At 42.2% G+C, this 19,265-nt stretch overlaps 1 protein-coding gene across 1 annotated transcript; it reads left to right on the plus strand.

Moving 5' to 3' along the window:
* Positions 1 to 2,473: 2,473 nt before the first annotated feature.
* On the plus strand, positions 2,474 to 18,921 carry LOC308533895 (phytanoyl-CoA dioxygenase, peroxisomal). The gene is made up of 9 exons (XM_081112104.1): positions 2,474 to 2,599; positions 4,636 to 4,691; positions 6,234 to 6,344; positions 6,968 to 7,136; positions 10,190 to 10,271; positions 11,855 to 12,036; positions 14,083 to 14,232; positions 16,595 to 16,729; positions 18,598 to 18,921. The coding sequence occupies exons 1-9, from the start codon at positions 2,525 to 2,527 to the stop codon at positions 18,649 to 18,651; spliced, it is 1,014 nt and encodes a 337-aa protein (XP_080968230.1). The 5' UTR covers positions 2,474 to 2,524; the 3' UTR covers positions 18,652 to 18,921.
* Positions 18,922 to 19,265: the final 344 nt, after the last annotated feature.

Raw genomic sequence — 19,265 nt, forward strand, 5'->3', positions numbered from 1 at the left:
GCCTTTTGCCTTTGAAGGCTAAGTGATTTACTTTTTTATACATTTTATTGGAGGGCTGGATCTAATAGGTAATTGGCAGACTCTTCTATTCCCTTTCAATGTTTTTGTTCCAGTAGTAGTAGCTTCAGTAGCAAGTTGCAAAGCTGCAACACTTGGTAGTTGTGGCTTAAATGTAAGTGCTTGCAAATGCACTGTTTTTTACCAGCCTTTTCTTTCTCCTGTTTAACTGATGATGAGTTCACCTTCTTGGTTCATTTGGCCAGACCATGCCCTTGTTCTTTTTTTTCAGGCCGGATAACGCAGTGCCTGGGGATGTGCTGGTTCTGACCAAGCCCCTGGGGACGCAAGTGGCCGTGGCTGTGCACCAGTGGTTGGATATTGTGAGTAGCCATGCCTGCGGCCGGGGGGCGGAGGGACTGAATAGAAGTTTTCAGGATTGTGGTAGTTTCCTTGTGGGATTTGGAGAAAAGGGCTTTCGTTGCATTCAGATCACGTATCTCTTTAATCTAAGCTGTATCTGCTCCTGGAGTAAGTGCCACTTCTTATCCATACAGGAAGCCCTTGAACATGTTTTAACATGTTTCAGGTCTAGCTCTTCTAAATGTCACCAGCTTGTCCTCTAAAAAGGAGCTCCTTTAGTGTCACTGCCAGGGAGTTTAGTATCAGTCACGCCCTATAGAAATACTAGGAATTGTCCATGGTTGTTTTTTTTATTAAATCAGGATATCATGTACTGAATACTTAAAGGCGGTAAGCCCCAACTTGGAGCTTTAACGAAGCTTCATAAAGAGAATTTGTGAGGCAGTGAGTTTAGTTGATTTGGTGCTGAAATGGTAACACAGAACATTTTAATAAATAATTACCTTGTAGAGAGAACATCTAGAATACACAGATATTTATCTTGAGTCACTTTTCCACTTCTGGGCCTCATCCTCCAGAAATTCTGTTTCTTTGTTATGGGGTGGGGCCACAACATTAGTAATAAAGAAACAGAATTTCCAGAGGATGAGGCCCAGAAATCAGGACTTTAAAAAGATTCCCAGGTGATTCTAATGTGCAGCCAAGGTTGAGAACCACTGATCTAAGGTTTGTTGGTTGACTTCACGTAGTGCTAGGTAATTTACCTGAGTCCTCTTGATGTTTCTCAATCCGGACAATTCATTTATCCTTTCATCTTCTCTTGGCTTCATACATAATCTCTTTTAGTTCCTAGTACAGGCTGAAAGATTAAAAATCTTTTTGTACCATACGTTTTCTCAGATTTTCACACTTTTTAAAATTATGGCTGACACGAGATATGGGTTTGGAGAAAATAGTCTTACATCTCTTTGTCTGAAAATAATTTATATAAAGTCTATCTTATAGCTACAACATACAGCTTATAATTGTGTCCTTATATCCTGCTTTTCCTAAATTATTTTCAAAAGAGACCGTGATCTTTATGGGACATATTCTGAATTCTAATTCAAATCTAAAGAAATGCTAGTGGAGCACGTGTGCGTGTGTGTGTGTGTGTGTGTGTGTGTGTGTGTGTGACTTTTCTTGTTTCCATTACCACAAAATACCAGAAATGGGGGTGGGGGGTGGGGGGAGGAGACATATGTAATACTTTAAACAATAAAGAATTTCTTAAAAAAATAATAAGAATAAAGAGGGAAATCCTGCAAATGCCACAACATGAATGGACCTTGAGGACTTCATGCTAAGTGAGAAAAGCTAGTCGCAAAAGGACAAATACTACTTATATGTGGAATCTAAAGTCAAACTCATTGAAGCAAAGAGTGAAATGGTGTTTGCCAGGGGCTGTGTGGAGGGGAAGATGGAGAAGTGTTAGTCGGAGGGTACAACGTTTCAGTTATGCCAGATGGAGAGTTCTGGAGATCTACGATGCAGCCTAGTGCTTACAGCTAACCGTGCTGTGTTGTACACTGAAAATTCGCTGAGAGGTAGATTTTATCTATTACCATAAACACAAAAACAATGATAAAGCATGTGAGAGGGAAATTTGAGAGGTCTCCTCTCACATAGATGTTCATGGCCTTGATGGTAGTGATGAGTTTCACAGGCATATACATACTTATCCCCAAATCATAGAATTGAAGAAAAAAATTCTAGTTCTTTAGGAAATTTAAAATTATTCTAGATCTAGACTGTGTGGATCAGACATTTCAGTGTGTCATTGATTTCATGCTCTTCCTTTTTAAGGACCAGCTTCTACTATTTGGGACTGGACTCCCTGAAATTAAATGCCTCTTAACAGCATGTTACTTGTAGAGCAGAACATATACATTTTTATTCTTTCAGCAGCTTAGTGGAAGGAACAGTCATGTGGAACAAAATATCCGAAACTACGCAGTTAAGGCTGTGGGTCACGTTGCGGTTCGGTTTCTTCTTGGGTGACCTTAGCCCAGTCCCTGAGGCCTTCAAGCTGAGGAGGAGGTTGGCCCGCTCGGGGCCCGGGGCGGGGCCGCTCGCAGGAGCCAAGTAGAGGCGCGGCCCGGCCGCCGTCCTTCCAGCTGCTGCCATGGACGGGGCGCGCGCTGCCTCCCGCCTGCGCGTCGTCCTGGGCCACCTCGGCTGCCCGTCGGCCGGGGCCGTCGTATCCTTTGGGCTGCGCGGGGCTCGGGCTGGAAGGGTGGTGGCCTCCAGGGCCTCCGCGGGGCACCCGCCGGGCTGGGAAGGGAGCTCGCCCGTCTGTCGCGCCCTCAGCTCTGCGCGCTGAGCTCGGGCTGCGACCCCTCGGCGCTCGCACTGGGTCCGCCTCCGGATTCGGCATCGGAATTAACCCGGGAGGGAATGGGTGCGCATCGGTGTTGGGTCCAGAAAGGTGTCACTACAGCATAGGACGCGTAAATCAACTCCCTTTATGGAGTGCACTTGCTGCTCAGATTAGGTGTTCTCTTTCGGGGCGCACTTTTGGAAGCTCCCTATAAACTGCCGCGGATGGCTCCTCAATGCGAGCTGATTCGCCTCTGTCCGGCTGTCTGTAGGATCCTGAAATCTCATGACCATACTAGCTGTTTCTTTTACTTTCACTGTTGCTCTCCAGCTGAGTTTCAAGCAGCGATGTATCAGAACCGCTGTTACGTTTAAAATCGCGTCCATGGACTGATGAGGGGAACCAGGGTATTACATCATCTCATGTTACAGGTGAGAGATTGGAAGCTAGGCGAGGTTCAAACTCTGGACCAAGGTCATTTAACTGAAGCAGTGGCTGTCAGAGTGTGGTCCTGGGACGTCAACACCACATGGAAGCTAGTTGGAAATGTAGATTTTCAGGCTCATCTCAGACCTCGGGAATCAAATCCCTGAGGATGGGTCCACTTGCTGTTTCTGACACATGCTCAAATGAGAGAACCACTGCTATATTGAGACTAGGTATTTATAATCAATTGAGGTTCCTCTCCAGGCTGTTACTACTTTGAAATTTGATATTCTGATCTTGCTGTTTCTTGCTATAATGGTGTCAAAGTCAGAACTCAGTGTTTTCACATGTGTTTCCTCTTTTTTTTGGCTCTGGAATGTTGCCTTTGAACTGTCCTCGCAATCACATTTTTTCTGAGAATAGTTGACAAAGGTCATCAACTTCTCTGCTACGTGAAACACAGACAGTAGCTAGTGATTCTGACTCCTGGCCTGCCTTTCTTTTGGACTATAACATTTTTCCAGTTATATAAGATGTCATTTAAAAATAACATGTTTGCCCTAGCCGGTTTGGCTCAGTGGATAGAGGGTCGGCCTTCCGACTGAAAGGTTCCAGGTTTGATTCCGGTGAAGGGCATGTACCTGGGTTGTGGGCACATCCCCAGTGGGCAGTGTGCAGGAGGCAGTTGATCGGTGTTTCTCTCTCATCGATGTTTCTAGCTCTCTATCCCTCTCCCTTCCGCTCTGTAAAAAAATCAATAAAATATAAAAAAATAACATGTTTACGAGAAGGGACATTCTGAAAATAACTCTTTAAACTAAAGATATGATTTAAAAAATGAAGAAAAGAAACTATAGATGCTAAGTCAACAATCTATGGTTACTGGAGAAAAAAATTAGAACAAATTACTAGTTCTTTAAGTATTTAAAATTATATTTGACTGTGTGGATCCTACTTTTCTTGGATTCGTTGCTTATTTTATAGGTTTTTTAAATGACCAGCCAAATTGTTTCTAATATTTTGGCCTGGACTCCAAATAAATTAAATACCTCTTTTAACTAGCACATTTTTCTCCTTACTTCTAGAATTGGCCCTTTCAATTTTTACTCATTCAGTTTAGTGGAAGGAATAGTCGTGTGGAATAAAATACATGGAAGCTATGAAGTAAAGGTTGTGGGTCAAGTCTTGGCTCAGCCATTTTCTGTTGGGTGACCTTGGACCAGCTACTGAGCCCTCCAGGCCGAGGTTCCCTGCTCTGAGTGGCAGGACTAATATCAGAGCTTCCAGCCCTCTCCTCAGGCGGCTGTGGGAATGAAATGAAGTGAGGGAGGCAGCAGTATGGAACTGCCAGAGTTATGTAGATAAGCAGTTTGCTTGATATCTGTTTGGGACCCGTCTTCCCATGTGAGAGCAAATCCAGTTTTCTAGAAACTGTTGTTTCTAGAAAAGTTTGACTCCTAAATTTGTATTTGCCTTAATTCACATCCTAGATAGCTCACCCCACTTCAGGGGCTGTTCCTTCTGCCAGTTTCCATCCTCAATTCCAGTAAGTAGATCTAATTTTAATTTTTAACCATACAATGTATACAAAGGCTCTTCTAGTGGTAACTAGGATATAAAACACAGTATATCCTGTTGCCTGGTAACAATTCATTCTGCAAAGCCTCCATTTCCAGGACTTATTCTAATTAGAACAATTGTGGAAATTTTTTAAAATCCTGACTTTAATTTTCTATTTTTACTTTAAAATTCAGAAAGGAAAAAAATATCAGAAAGGGCACAATCTGGTTTAAAATTCAGGCATGCTATATCTTATTTAAGTTCACCTGTCATATGGTCATAGGATGAGGCAGCTAACATGTTTAGTTTATCTCGTTACCTTTAAAGAAAAAGACATCTGATCTCCAGGAGTATTCTCACAAAGCCACAATTCCAACTAGAGAGGAATGGACTGGGTGATTTGAGTGTGTGTGTATGCTGTACACATATCTGGATTTTGTTATTTTGATTTCTTTGGAGAATGCATGAACCAGACAATTAAAAATATAAAATCTGCCCTGGCTGCAGTTGCTCAGTGGTCAGAGCATAGGCCTGCACACTGGAGGGTCTCAGGTTTGATTCCAGGTCCAGGGCAAGTGCCTGAGTTGCAGGTCCCATCTCGCCCCAGGTCCCCAGGTCAGGACTCATGTGGGAGGCAACCAACCCATGTGTCTCTGTCATATCGATGTTTCTCTCTCCTGCCCTCACTCCTCCCTTTCATTTTTTCTAAAAATCATAAAAATCAATGGGAAAAATATCCTCACTCCTTGGGTGAAGATTAAATATATATAACCAGATTGCACCCTTTCTGATATTTTTTCTCCATTCTGAACATATATATATATATGTTCTGAATATATATATATTCTACTGAATTTGTTGCCAATCTGAAAAACTATACCTATTCATTACAAAACAAAATTTAAAATCAGAGAAATAAAATCTTTTAATATCATATATAATTTCATTACATAAAGGTAATCACTGTTAAAAAATTCTTTTGTATTTTTGCACTTTTTAAAAATAGTGTCTTAGCTTTATAAATTATAATCATATTTTATTATAATAAGCATTGTCCCTGCTATTATATGCTATATATATATATATATATATATATATATATATATATATATTTTATTGATTTCGTACAGAGAGGAAGGGAGAGCAATAGAGAGGTAGAAACATCAATGAGAGAGAAACATTGATCAGCTGCGTCCTGCACACCTCCTACTGGGGATGTGCCCGCAACCATGGTACATGCCCTTGACCGGAATCAAACCTGGGACCTTTCAGTCCGCAGGCTGATGCTCTATCCACTGAGCCAAACCGGTTAGGGCTATATGCTTATTTTTAATGCCTGAGTCATATCCCATTGAATGGAGATGATATAATTTGTTAATTCTTTAATTTCTTTGTGACAGTAGTTAATGCTTTGGATTTAAAACTTTACATTTTTTTTCATATTACTTCTTAAAGTCTTTGAAATAGAAGTGCTGGGTATTGTTATGCTGTGATTTGTTATTATTTGAGATGTATTTTTCTCCTTCAGGTATACTCGGGATAATAATGTTCTAAGCCTAGAACAGAGAAAATTTTATGAAGAAAATGGGTTCCTTGTCATTAAAAATTTGGTATCTGATGCTGATATCGAACGCTTTAGGTATGGTAACTATTTGTTATTTTACAGAAGTATATGCTTTATGCATGTGATGGGAATATAGTAAGATTAGCTTGTGCACTTTTAGTGATTTGGCTCCTTAGGAAACTGGGCTCTGCAGCCAGACTGGCTGGCTTTAATATTAGCCCCACCACTTAACATTGTGTGTCCTGGGGCAGTTTACTTACCCTTCCCATGTCTCTGTCCCACATCTGTAAAATGGGGGGAATAATAGCACTTATGACCTCGAGTCGTTGTTAGGGCTAAATAAGGTAAACATATTGAGAGAAGACTTGGAACAGGGCCTGAAGTGCTGCTGGTGCTACAGCAGTGTCTGCTCTTCTCCGGGTGTCACCAAATCACATGTATTTCTCCAAATGGTCTTCTAAGCTAAGGAATATTTGAGTTCTGGTAGTGAATTCCAGCCTCGCAGTTAGGAAGCAGGGACTTCTGAGTTGGCTGTTTTCTCCTCCTTTCCTAATCAGAATTATTCAACCTGGGCTGGAGGCCAACTTAGTGCAGAGGGAATACCTCCCCGCCCCAATCTGTGAATTTTTCCCAGAACTGGGTCAGGCAGGTGCTTGGAGCCAGCAGTAAGGACATCATTTGCCAACTTAATTTTCTAGGAATGAGTTTGAAAGACTCTGCAGACAAGAGGTAAAACCAGCTGGATTAATGTTAATGAAAGATGTGACCATTGCGAAATCAAAATACGCTCCAAGTGAAAAAGTGATTACCAAGGCCCAAGATTTCCAAGAAGATGAGGAACTCTTCAGATACTGCACTCTCCCTGAGGTTCAAGACCTTGAATATATTTTCCTCTAAGCTAATAGCCCATTTGCATGCTTGCCTCCGAAATCTGTCTTTTTACTTTACCTATCACCTTTCTGCTGTGGTCCTAGAGCAGTGGTTCTCCATGGGAGATGATGGTATTTGCAATGTCTGGAGACATGCTTGGTCATCACACATGGACAAGGAGGGATGGTGTGCTCCTGGCTTCTAAGGTGTAGAAGCTAGAATGATGCTAATGGGGCTCTAGGACCCTATGAGGCACAGAATAACCCCCTCCCCGAGACAAATGATTATTCAGCCCCAACTGTCAGTTATGCCCTGATTGAGAAACGGCACTGTAGAGTTTGCTAATTACCTCTGGTTGAGAAGGGAAGGAATTCTGTGTTAAAGAGGGAGTCTTTCTTACACTTGATTCAGGCGTACCAAAGGATGAAATTGCTGAAGCTATGCAGTGTAGATCCATTTCTTTGTTTGTTTGTTTTGTTTTATGAATCTGGTCAGGAGAACTGCGAGTTTGATTTTAAATTTAAACTAGTTCTTAAAATAATTATTATTCTTTAAGAGCAATTCATACTTACGAAAATATCCAAGTAGTCCAGAGGGGCATAAAATGAAAAGTAAAGTCTCCCACCCATAGCCTTCTTCACTGCTCAGCTTTCTTATGTACTCATCTGAAATTATTTTGTGTATATGCAAGCATATTTGTATGCCCCCACCTTGTAACATGGGAGCATACTGGTTGTCACCTTGTTTTTTCCATTTCTGGTAGATGTTAGACATCTTTCCATTAGTATCTCTGAATCTATTTATATTTTTAAAACTGCTGTGCATTATTCCACGGCACACATGTACCCCAGTTTATGAACCATCCATTTAGCATGGCTTTAAAGGAGACATTACATATAGTACTTATTAGAAATTATAACCCAAGGGCTGTTAGAGAATTTGACTCATGAAGAAAGACTACAGGTCTGTGATGTCCAGCCCCATGCGTTGGTGGCTGGAGGGGAAGTGGCCCTTCTGGACCCTCCATTCATCTGAACCTCATGTTATGTGATGGACATGGAAGCTGTGTGGGTGGGTCAAGGAGGAAAAGCTCGAGATTGGAGGCCACTTGTGGTAAATGAAACATTATCGGGATTTTCAGGTTTCCTACATTTCAAAAGTATGACCCATGTCTCTGGTGGTTCATGCAATAATTTTTAGAAGGTATGCAATGTTTTAATAGCTATCTAGTTTAATGTGTATTGAAAAGTAACCCGCACATCTAATCCATGATTTTGAGGATATTATTAATCAGGATAAGACTAAGTTAAAAGGAGTTAAGAATTATTAGCTAACTATATTGGGAAATTCTGCAAAGTATGGCAAAAATGGTGAGGATGGCTTTTGAATGAGGTTTAGAAAATACTGACCTAAGTGAAAAACCAACAGAAAAATGACAGGCTTTGTAAAAAACAAGTATCAGGCCTGACTCCTCAGGCTTATTCCTCATACTCAAAATTATTCCAGATGAGTACGAAATTCATGCACAGGTGGGGTCCTTAGGCCTGGCTGGCAATCAGGGCCGATCAGGTTCCCCACCTCCCGGCCTTCTCCTTCCCTTGCTACCCACGTCCTCCACCACCCACCCCCGGTTCCCCATCCCAGCCCGGGGCCCAGCCTCTAATTAGGAAGGATCAGGACCTGCCAGCCAGGGGGAGGGACCGGGAGGCTGGCCAGCAGTGGGAGGGCCCAACCACCACTATGGCAGGCGGGCGGTGGGCCTATCAGGGCTTGCCAGCTGGGTTGGGGGCGGGGGTGGTGGAGGGACAGGAGAAAGGACCTGGGAGGCTGGCCGCTGGCCCCAAGGAGGGAGCCGGCCCTCAGCCCCCCTGGGAAAGGGGCCGCATCCACCGCTACCCCCCCACCCCCCCAGATCCCCATCCCAGCCCCGATTGGGTGATTGGGGTCTGCCAGCTCCTGCATTGAGCATCTGCCCCCTGGTGGTCAGTACACGTCATAGCGACTGGTTGTTCTGTCGTAACGGTTGCTTAGGCTTTTATATATATATAGATTCCTTACACACAAGATACCAAATAGTGAGAAACCAGTAAAATGTGCTTCATTTTTTGGAGTCAGTATTGGAGTATGAATATCAACTTTTCATGTAGCTGACTCTGCCAACTTGGGCAATTTATCAGCCTCAGGCTTATTCATTTGGGATATTTGTTTTAAAGGATTATTATTTAATGGGGACATTAATTTTCAGAGATTACTGTGAGGCTTAATTGGGCTGATTTCATAAAGCCCCTGGCAAGTAGTAGGCATTCAATGTTGAGTCCTTTCTGTACTTCACCCCTCCCCAGGAGGGTTAGGTGCTGGAGGCAACACCGCAGCTGCTGGAGCCTGCGACTAATTCAGCCCTCCCTGTCACATGTTGTCATTGCGTCTTATTCTTCATAGCATGTGTCTCAACCACAACTGCTCATGTCATTGTTTGTTTATCTTCCACCAGACTATAATATAAACTCTTTGAGGCAGCTCACTGTTGTGTCCTGTTTCCTGTCACTCTGCCTGGTTCACAGAACTCAGTAAAGAGCTGAGTGAATGGTCACACTGACTGTGAGGGTCCTCTGAGCTGCTGTTCTCCTTTCCTCTGGGCTCCTCATGACAGCTGCATGTGGGTTGGGTCCTGTCATGGTCCCTTCCTGTGAACAGTCTCCATGAAGGAGGAGGAAGCTGGCTCCTCACTGGGCAACTGTCGTCAGCTTCGATTGAAAGGAGGTGGGGAGGCATGAATCATCTGTCCTTCCCAGTTGATCTCTCATAGAAACTTCCATCTCTCTTGTAGAAAAAGTGGTTATGTTTCCAATAGGCTCCAAAAAGCCTGTTAATTCGGAGTGTTAGAAATTTCCAATGATTTCCAAGTGCTCACTTTTCCAGGCTTTGTTTGCAATGTTGTGAGATTGGCTTTTTAAAACTACTGTCATCTTGATTCTCATAGTTGTACTTTGTGCCACTCGCTTGTGCATCTGATTTCTCATGAACTCCCCCCGTTCCCCCTTTTCCTTTAGATTCTGAAATATGTGGAGTGCTTCACTGGACCCAACATTATGGCCATGCATACCATGCTGATAAACAAACCTCCCGACTCTGGTAAAGGGCTCTCATTTGTTCAGGGGAAGGAAAATGTTTTGTTAAAATACATAAGGTTGATGTTCTAACTATAGCCATGTGTATAAGTGCTAAACTTTGCATAAATGAGTATGTGTCCTGTTAAAAGAGAGACAACAGGCCTAAAATGGAATCCCTTGTGCTAGCCCACATCAGCAAGCTGAGCCTTAATACCTAACCAAATTGCAGTTTCAGTTCCTCCCAGGGAGAAAATCTTAACCAGTCCATGTCAGCACTAGTGAGGTCATCTGCCCAATAGTCCCCTGCCCCTCCCCTAAAGGGGCTGCCTGAACTGTCCTCTTCTCTAGTAACTTCTTATCCCTCCACCATCTGCCTACCAAAGCCTTCCATTTGGTAAGCTCCTCTGAGCTCCTATCTGCTACACCGAATGCTGCTCAATTCGTAAGTCATTCAATACAGCCAATTAGATCTTTAAATTTACCCACTTGAATTTTGTTTTTTACAGTACTTTAATTCAAAATAGCTTATATCATAACAACATTTAGTGTAATAGTGATTTCATATATTAACTGTAGGGTTATTACTGCTGGATTTTCAGATGATAGGATTCTTAAACATTCAGGTTTATAAACAACTCTTTATATCACATAAGGACCTATTATTCAACATCCCTAAGCTTTATTAACCATCCTCACCTGTGATAGTGTGAATTCTGCCTTTATTATTATTATTATTATTATTATTAACACAATTAAACTATTTTTGTAAATCACATACTACAGTTGTTATTAAAATTTATTGTGCTTTCTAAAATATAGCTTCTAAAACCTTACTTCCTGAGAAACTGATTTGGATGGTAGTACTCAGGAATCTGCATGTTATTTACCAACCCCTGGTATTCTTATGCAGATGGCTGTTGGGCCATGCTGAGGAAAGTTGCTATACCAGCAGTAGTAAATTGGCCATCAGAGATCTTTTCTACTTTTTCTTCCTGGAGGGCCAGGAGAGGCTTCTGTGATAGGCCTGTAGCTTCACATCACCAAGTATCCTCCCTGGATGTCTTGCCTGGAGAGATCAGGGAGCCTGAGGAATCAGATTCAAAGAGCAAAACCAGGGAGAAAAGTAAATGTGGTCGTGGCATCTCTGATTCTGCACAGTGATTATATACCAAATGCTTCTAGTTTGGTGAGGAAACCTCTTAGGGCTTTTTCATTTAGTTAGCTAATTAAAAAAATTTTGCAGACTATCAGGGGACCTCAAAGATGACCACTCTCTTCAATATAATTAATTAAACTTTGTTTTTTGACACTAGGCCCTGTGCCCAAACCAGTTAGAAAGGAATAAAGCACAATAGAGATGATGATATATGTATGACTTGCTAGAAAACAGTATATGTGAGTACTCAGCTACCAGAAACCCAGAAAAAAGTAGAGGATCTGTGTTGATTCGATATTCCAGTTCGGTGCTTGTCACCTGAGGCAGATTTTCTAGAATCTAGAACATGGTTTCATTTGTTTGGTTTTTGCAGGGATTGGTCATTATTCTGGTTTTTCAGGCAGAAGAGAAGAATTCTGAGCGTCTTTTAACAGCAGGTTCCATTTCAGGCAAGAAGACATCTCGCCATCCCCTGCACCAGGACCTGCACTACTTCCCCTTCAGGCCCAGCAATAGCATTGTTTGCGCTTGGACGGCCATGGAGCACATTGACCGGAACAACGGCTGTCTGGTGGTGCTCCCGGGCACACACAAAGGCACCCTGAAGCCGCATGATTATCCCAAGTGGGAGGTAGGTCTGCCTAGCAGCTGAGTCTTGATCAGAATCTTTCGTTGTTTTGATTTCCCATCAGTCTACATAAAGAGCTTTACCAATGAGATGGCATTTCCCTTCACAGCCAAACATTGGTCTAGGATTTGGAATCCCAATCAGGGGAAATTCAAGGATATTAGGTACTCATTTTTGCACTTTCAACAAGGGTTTGAAAGCCAGTCAACATGGGGAACTTTGGTAGGTGATTTGAGATTATAGAGCCTATGCAAAGGTAAGACATACACATTGCAAGACCAGATGCATGTGCCAAGTGCCAAGTAATTCTTACACAGTGATTGGTGGCTCTTGCAGTGAAAAAGAGGGAGGGCTCACCTTCCAGCTCGAGAGACCAGCAGAAGCTCTGGGGAGGATGGAGCAGTATTCCATCGCACGGCTGTCCCACGGTTTACTGATTCAACTGTTGATGCTGAAGAACTGTTCAATGCTTTTGGGCTCAGAAGTGACGAGACCGATCTGTTTCTTCAAGACCACTAATCTTGGGGTGTGGCACGGGGTGTATTGAAGATGTAGGGGTCCAGAGGCAGGGAAACCACAAAGGAGACTTTAGTGCTTTAGGTGTAAGGCAATACATCTTGCAGCCCCAGAATGATGGTCAGAATGCAAAGAGCACCTGTTACTAAGGCAGGAAGAATGAATGTGGTCCTGTAGGAAGTAAAGAGAATATAGCTTTTTTTTTATATATATATATTTTATTGATTTTTCACAGAGAGGAAGGGAGAGAGATAGAGCGTTAGAAACATCGATGAGAGAGAAACATCGATCAGCCGCCTCCTGCACATCCCCCACTGGGGATGCGCCCGCAACCCAGGCACATGCCCTTGACCGGAATCGAACCTAGGACCCTTCAGTCCGCAGGCCGACGCTCTATCCACTGAGCCAAACCGGTTTTAGCGAGAATATAGCTTTAAAGACTTCTGTCTCAGTGAGACTCGGTATGCTGATGATTAGTGCTAAGTAAAAAAAAAAAAAAAAAAAAAAAAAAGTCTGTATTTTGATATAAAATCTGAAATTGTGAGATTTGTCCAGTAAGGTGAGATTTAGGGAAGGTTTGATGCAAGCAAAAGGGAGTGTTTTGGAGAGCCGCAGGGCCTTGCTGAGTCCCCGGAAGGCTGGCTAGGCCTGCTGGGCTGGAAAGTGGGCATTGCAGCTCGGTGGGAAGAGTAGGTTGGGGCACCTGGTGTGGGCAATTGAACCCTGACTATGTCCGATCTCTTCCATCCTCTGCTCAGATTTGAATCTGAGTGGCCTAAATGGGAGGTCAGTTTGGCTTAGCATGGGTCGCATATCCACCCTGGCCAGGAGAGAAGTGCACCGGATCCAAGTCCTAACAGGGTTCAGTCTTAGGAGGGGGGATGGGATGCTGCCTCTACCCTAGAACAGCAGCCCCACCCCCTCATAAAGGCTTGTGAGCTTTAAATCACGTCTCACTGTAGTTTTTAATGAAGACATAATGTTTCCTTAAAGCAATAACTAACTTTGGAAACAATTATAAACAAACACAGTGTTATAATTTGCAATTCTTCTTTCTTTACTCTGGACAAGACATGAGCTCAGAAAAATTGAACAGTTATTCTCCCCTAGTTTTGGAGAATAGTTTCTCAGAGATACTCCTGAATAATAGGAGAATGATTTATGCAAAGTTCCAGATGAGGAGACTATCATGCTGAGAAAGAATGATCATGAGTTCGGGCTGTAAAGTTCTCCTGCATTAACTGAAAAATGCAAAGCTGACCAGAGCTTCATTTATTACTCAGTAACAAAGGGTAGGAGGAAATTCCAAAGTTTCTATTTGGTCAAAAAAAATATCTGTGATTTTAATATCAACAGGTGACTTTTAAAAACCAGACATCTGAGAAGCTTTTGTATATTTACATTTTTTAAAAGAATCTAACTTATCTCCTCTTGGAAGAACTTAGAGTAGTACCTTTGCTTTTCCTGATGATCTATAAAGTTTGTAATTACTGGCTTCCTCAAATACAGACTTGGCTCTCATTTGTGTTCTAGGGGGGAGTTAACATAATGTTCCATGGGATCCAGGACTATGATGAAAACAATGCCCGGGTTCACCTTGTAATGGAGAAGGGAGACACCGTTTTCTTTCATCCTTTGCTCATCCATGGATCTGGTCAGAACAGAACTCAAGGATTCCGGAAGGTATGCATTCACATGACAGCATTTTTCAACGGTGAATGGTCAAACGCAAAAATGCCAAGATGTATTGAAATTTAAAAGATTTGACACTTTTGCCATGGCTGGTATATGCAATGGTTAGAGCATTGGGCTGTGCACCAAAGGGTCACGGGTTCCATTCCCAGTCAATGGCAGGTACCTGGGTCGCAAGTTTGATCGATGGCCCTGTTTGGGGCATATGTGGGAGGCAACCAATGCATATGTCTCATCAACAATGATATGTGTGTGTGTGTCTGTGTGTGTGTGTGTGTGTGTGTGTCTCCATCTCTCTCTCTCTCTCTCTCTCTCTCTCTCTCTCTCTCTCTCTCTCTCTCCCCTCCGTCCCCTTTACTCTCTCTCTCAAAAAAAAAAAAAAATCACTGGAAAAAATATCCTCAAGGTAAAAGATTTGTGACGTTTCACTAAACTAGATTTTAGTCCAATTTAAATGCCAGGAAATATATTTCATGCTTTTTTTGCTCAGATCAGTAAGAAGCCAGGCGACCTCAGGATCCCATTCATGATTTGCTTCAGAGCCAGAGCTTACTTGGGAGCTGATAGACTGTCCTTGGGAGGCAAAAACCATTGCTGACATACTAAAATAATAAAGTTTTGAATGTATATAGCTCATAGTAACCAAATAACAGAAAAGTTTATATTATCATCGCTGTTGAAAAAAATATTATTGATCCAAAAGAAAGGTTCTGAATTGGCTATCCAGAAATCAAATTTAGCAGGCAGCCATTATTTTCACCCCTCAGTGTTAGAGCATTTTTAAAATATATATATTTTTTTATTAATTTCAGAGAGGAAGAGAGAGGGAGAGAGAGATAGGAACATCAATGAGAGAGAGAATCATTGATTGGCTGGGGATCAAGCCTGCAACCCAGACATGTGCCCTTGACAGGAATCGAACCTGGGACCCTTCAGTCCACAGGCCAACGCTCTATCCAGTGAGCCAAACCAGCCAGGGCTTAGAGATTTTAAACTTAATGATTTCATTGTTTACATTAAAACTTGACAACTTTCTCATAAATTCTCAATTTCTAATTTCTCTAAAATTCAGCAGCACACCTGGCAGTACAGTGGTGTGGACTCACATTTCCCCCTTGATTACATGACTGTCAATACTAAATATTGGGGGCTTCTTTGGGCTGAGTGAGGCTGTTCGTTTGTTACACCAACACCTGTTGTCTCCCTGAGGCGAAGGGTTAGTTGCCAGGTTTCATCTTTCATTCATTCATATTTGCACTGGGCTCAGCAGGGCCAGGATGAGGGTGAGGTGAGAAGGCACTCTCTTTAGGGGCCAATATTTTAAGAAGTCAAAATCACTGCAAGAAAATCCATGATGAGCACAATGCCAACATTTTGAATCTGAGTGGCTGCAGTGGGAGGTTCTTCACGAGATCAGGCTCTTCGCTAGCACAGACCTCAGCACTGTCAAGGGCGGGCGGCATAGGCACCTCAGTACAAAAACTGAGGAGTTTAATATACTGACTCTGCAATTTTTCAATATTTTTTCAACTACTTTAATGTTTGGAAAAACACTAACCTATAAAAAATACATAAAAACATGTATAAAGGATGCACATTTCCCCTTGCACTGGGGCTTATATGGGACACGGAGCTTGTGGCCACTCTGCCTAGAAATGTGATGTTTGGGGCAAAGAAGGAAGTTCTGACAGGTGTGGTCGCCTTAAGATAACTGACCTGTGCTGGGAAGGTGAGTTTGAGGTAGTGCCTGCAGCAGATCTGTTTATAACTTTTCCAAGAATAGGAAGGGCAAGTAACTTCTGTCTTGCCTTCATAAAGGAACAAGACAGGTATCAGCTGTCAGACTTCAAATGTCCTTTTGATTCAAAAGGGGGGTGTATTATTTTCCTTTGCAAGGTGTCCCCCCCACCCCCCACTACACACACACAATCTGTGGCCATTGAAATAACAAGCCATCACAAACTTCATTGAGTAACTTTTGTGACTAAGATGATGAAAAACCCTGGAATACATTCCCTTTAAGCATTTGGGGATATCTACTCCTTAGAAAAATTAAATGTTAAAAAGTTAAAGACCTCTGACTTAACAGAATTATGTTCCCTGCCCTATAAATGCCTTTTGAAAATAAATATCACAGCTAGTTAAAAACCTCTTGTAACTTCTCAAGTAGCCTTTACCTGGGAGGAGAAAAGGCTACTGAGCCACGAAGAGACTGATTGAAGGCGCCATGGAACAGCTTTCAGTCTAGAAATCAAACGCTGAGGGAAATACTGACTTTCTAAAAGAAACCTTGCTTGGTTGCTGGTGTTGATGGGATTTTATCCCTTAATATCAATTGGTTCACTTTGCCCAGGCAATTTCCTGCCATTTTGCCAGTGCCAACTGCCACTACATCGATGTGAAGGGCACCAGTCAAGAAAACGTTGAGAATGAAATTGTGGCGTTAGCAAAAAAATTGTATGGAGCGAAAGAAGGTGTCTCCCTGAAGGTATGTGTATGAAATGGCAAGATAACGATCTTCGTTTGTGTCTTTCCTTCAGATGCTTACTAATCCTCCTAGTTGATTTAATTTGAGGGTGTAAACTGCATGTGGTGAGAGCTCTTTGCAGAAACGTGGCTGAGACCCACGAAGAATGCCCATGGAATTTCAGTTTGCACTTGCTTCCCCAGTGTGGGGAGCTGGTGGCCTGCCGGCTTCTTTGTGTCTTTGGGCCATCCTGGATGGTATGCAGGCTACCTTGTTCCAGGACAGTCAGATAGGATAGAAAATAGAAAACATACTTAGAGGACAGGAAATGAAGGACAACAGGCTACCTCCTGAATGCACACAGGAAAGTTAAAAGTTCGGACTAGCAATCGCAGGCCTCCGTTATTTGTACAGAATAGATATTTATACAATTGGAAATCCAATAAGACTCTCAGGAAGCAATTCTTAGGCAAGTGTTTGTTTGCATGTACAGAGACAGATCGCTAATGCTTATCAGTAAGAGGTGTGAGATACTTCATATGCTTCCCTAATTCATACACATCACTTATCAATTATTTGTTTTTAATTAGTGGACATTCAGTGCTGATGAGGATCAATAGAAAAATTCTCAGTCAAGGCAAATAGACATATTTGCTTTGTAGACTATGTACATTGTAGCCTGGGAACCAAGAAGCTGATCTGCTTTTAAATGAACATTAGGTAGTCATAAGTGCATGCACTTCCTCTGGGGTGGCATGACCCTCCCACAGGCGGAGCCTTCCGTCCTGTGAAGAGTGCTGCACTCAAGTCTGTCCGGAATCATTTTCTGAACACCTTCCCAGCTCAAGAATCTTACTTTGCCCTTTACTTCTATCTTCCCTTTAGAATCTATAAATGTACCCACCTCTGAAAATGCTCTGATCTCACATTTGCAGATTCTAGAAAGTATCGTCCCTCTCCCTTTGTCCAGTATGTAAAAGGACTTACAAAGGCAATGTAGTTTGTCAACATAGTTGTGGTTTCCGTCCAACACCCTGAATTTTAAGGCAGGAAAAAAGTATACATTCAGTTTGAGGTTTGTCATTATTGCACTAAAAGAGTTACCTCCTGTATTTATTTTAGTTACCTTCTAAGTTACAGTTTATCAATTTTATGTACAGTAACAATACAAACTTTTGCTCTATCGTTCTTTTAAGGTAACAACAAAAGCATTTTCACACTCTTTTTCTTATTTTCTTCACCAAAATCCAGTGCAGCAGTCATTAGAGCTGCATGCTCCTAATGAGAAAATAGTCCAGAGGTGGGCCTGTTACGTGACACAAGCTAGACTGCAGAGTCAGGCCGAATTCCAAAATCGTTCTTCTCTCTATACCTTGCTGGTTGCTCAAAAGTAAACAAGAAATAAGAAATAAATTTAAAAGTCTGAATTGTTTTATGAAGAACAAAGGAAAAGCAAATAAACCAGTAACCTATAGTATCATTGGCATGGTTATGACCTAATCAGGAGTAGATGACTCAAAATGAGCCAGGCAAATCACCGGACAGAAGGCAGGAAGATGGGTAGGAAACTGTCTGTACTGTGACCCAGCGTAATAATCAGCCGGCTGCGGACCTGTGATCAACAAGAGGACCCAGTACAATAGCGTTGACAGCTTGGGGACTCCTTGCCTTAGACTGTTTAACATGATATTAGATGTTGGCAAATATGTAAATCAGAGTCTCAGAATATGGTTTATCTTCTAACTGATAGGACTATTGTGGAGGCTTCCACGTCCCTCTGCCCTCTAGCCCCCCCATTTAACCATTTGTAGATGCTAGAAATTTACTTTTATGGTGAAGAGACAAACTGAAGTGTTCCATAAACTCCTTTTGTTTGGCATTATTTCCAGGATTTTTGGAGATTTCGAGGACGGCTTGTGAAAGGACAAAGAGTCAACCTTTGAAACAGCTCTTTGCTATAACTCTTTTAAAGAAATCAAAATGAAATAAGGTGTCTAAGGAAAATATTTTCTTGATGAGATGACACAATCTTTTCTATCGCTTGTTAACAAATCAAAATGCATATATCAGGTACCTAATCGCATGTGGGTAATTTTGCAGTGCAGTGGGGTTGCTTTCATGAATGTAAACACAGCAAAAGCGAAATGGTATTCATTTTAAGGAAAATGAAGTTAGGGTTGCAGCCAAAATAAAGGTAATTCTGTATAACTTAAGTGTGTTAAATCCGTTTGTTTATTTTTTCATTCAATTAGCTCTTTAAAAAAAAAATTTATTAAAATGATTGGGGCCAATTAGCTCTTTACCCAAGCAGAAATAAATGCTTTGAAACTCAGGTTGGGCTGAGTTTTATATCCCTCTCCTGGGAAACACACCACCTACTTACTTCATGTCACGAGATACTTCTTTTCAAATACAGGACACTGTACAGAGAGGCACACGGCCTGGAGGGCACGAGAAGGGCACCGTGGCGGTGGATGCTTGTGCTCTGACACAGGATTCCTTCCCTGCCTTCTCCCCCCAGCCCCCCTCCCTAGGAAAATGAACTGTCCGAGTCTTT

Source organism: Myotis nattereri (genome assembly GCF_964212035.1).
Source record: "Myotis nattereri genome assembly, chromosome: 1".
NCBI lineage: Eukaryota > Metazoa > Chordata > Mammalia > Chiroptera > Vespertilionidae > Myotis > Myotis nattereri.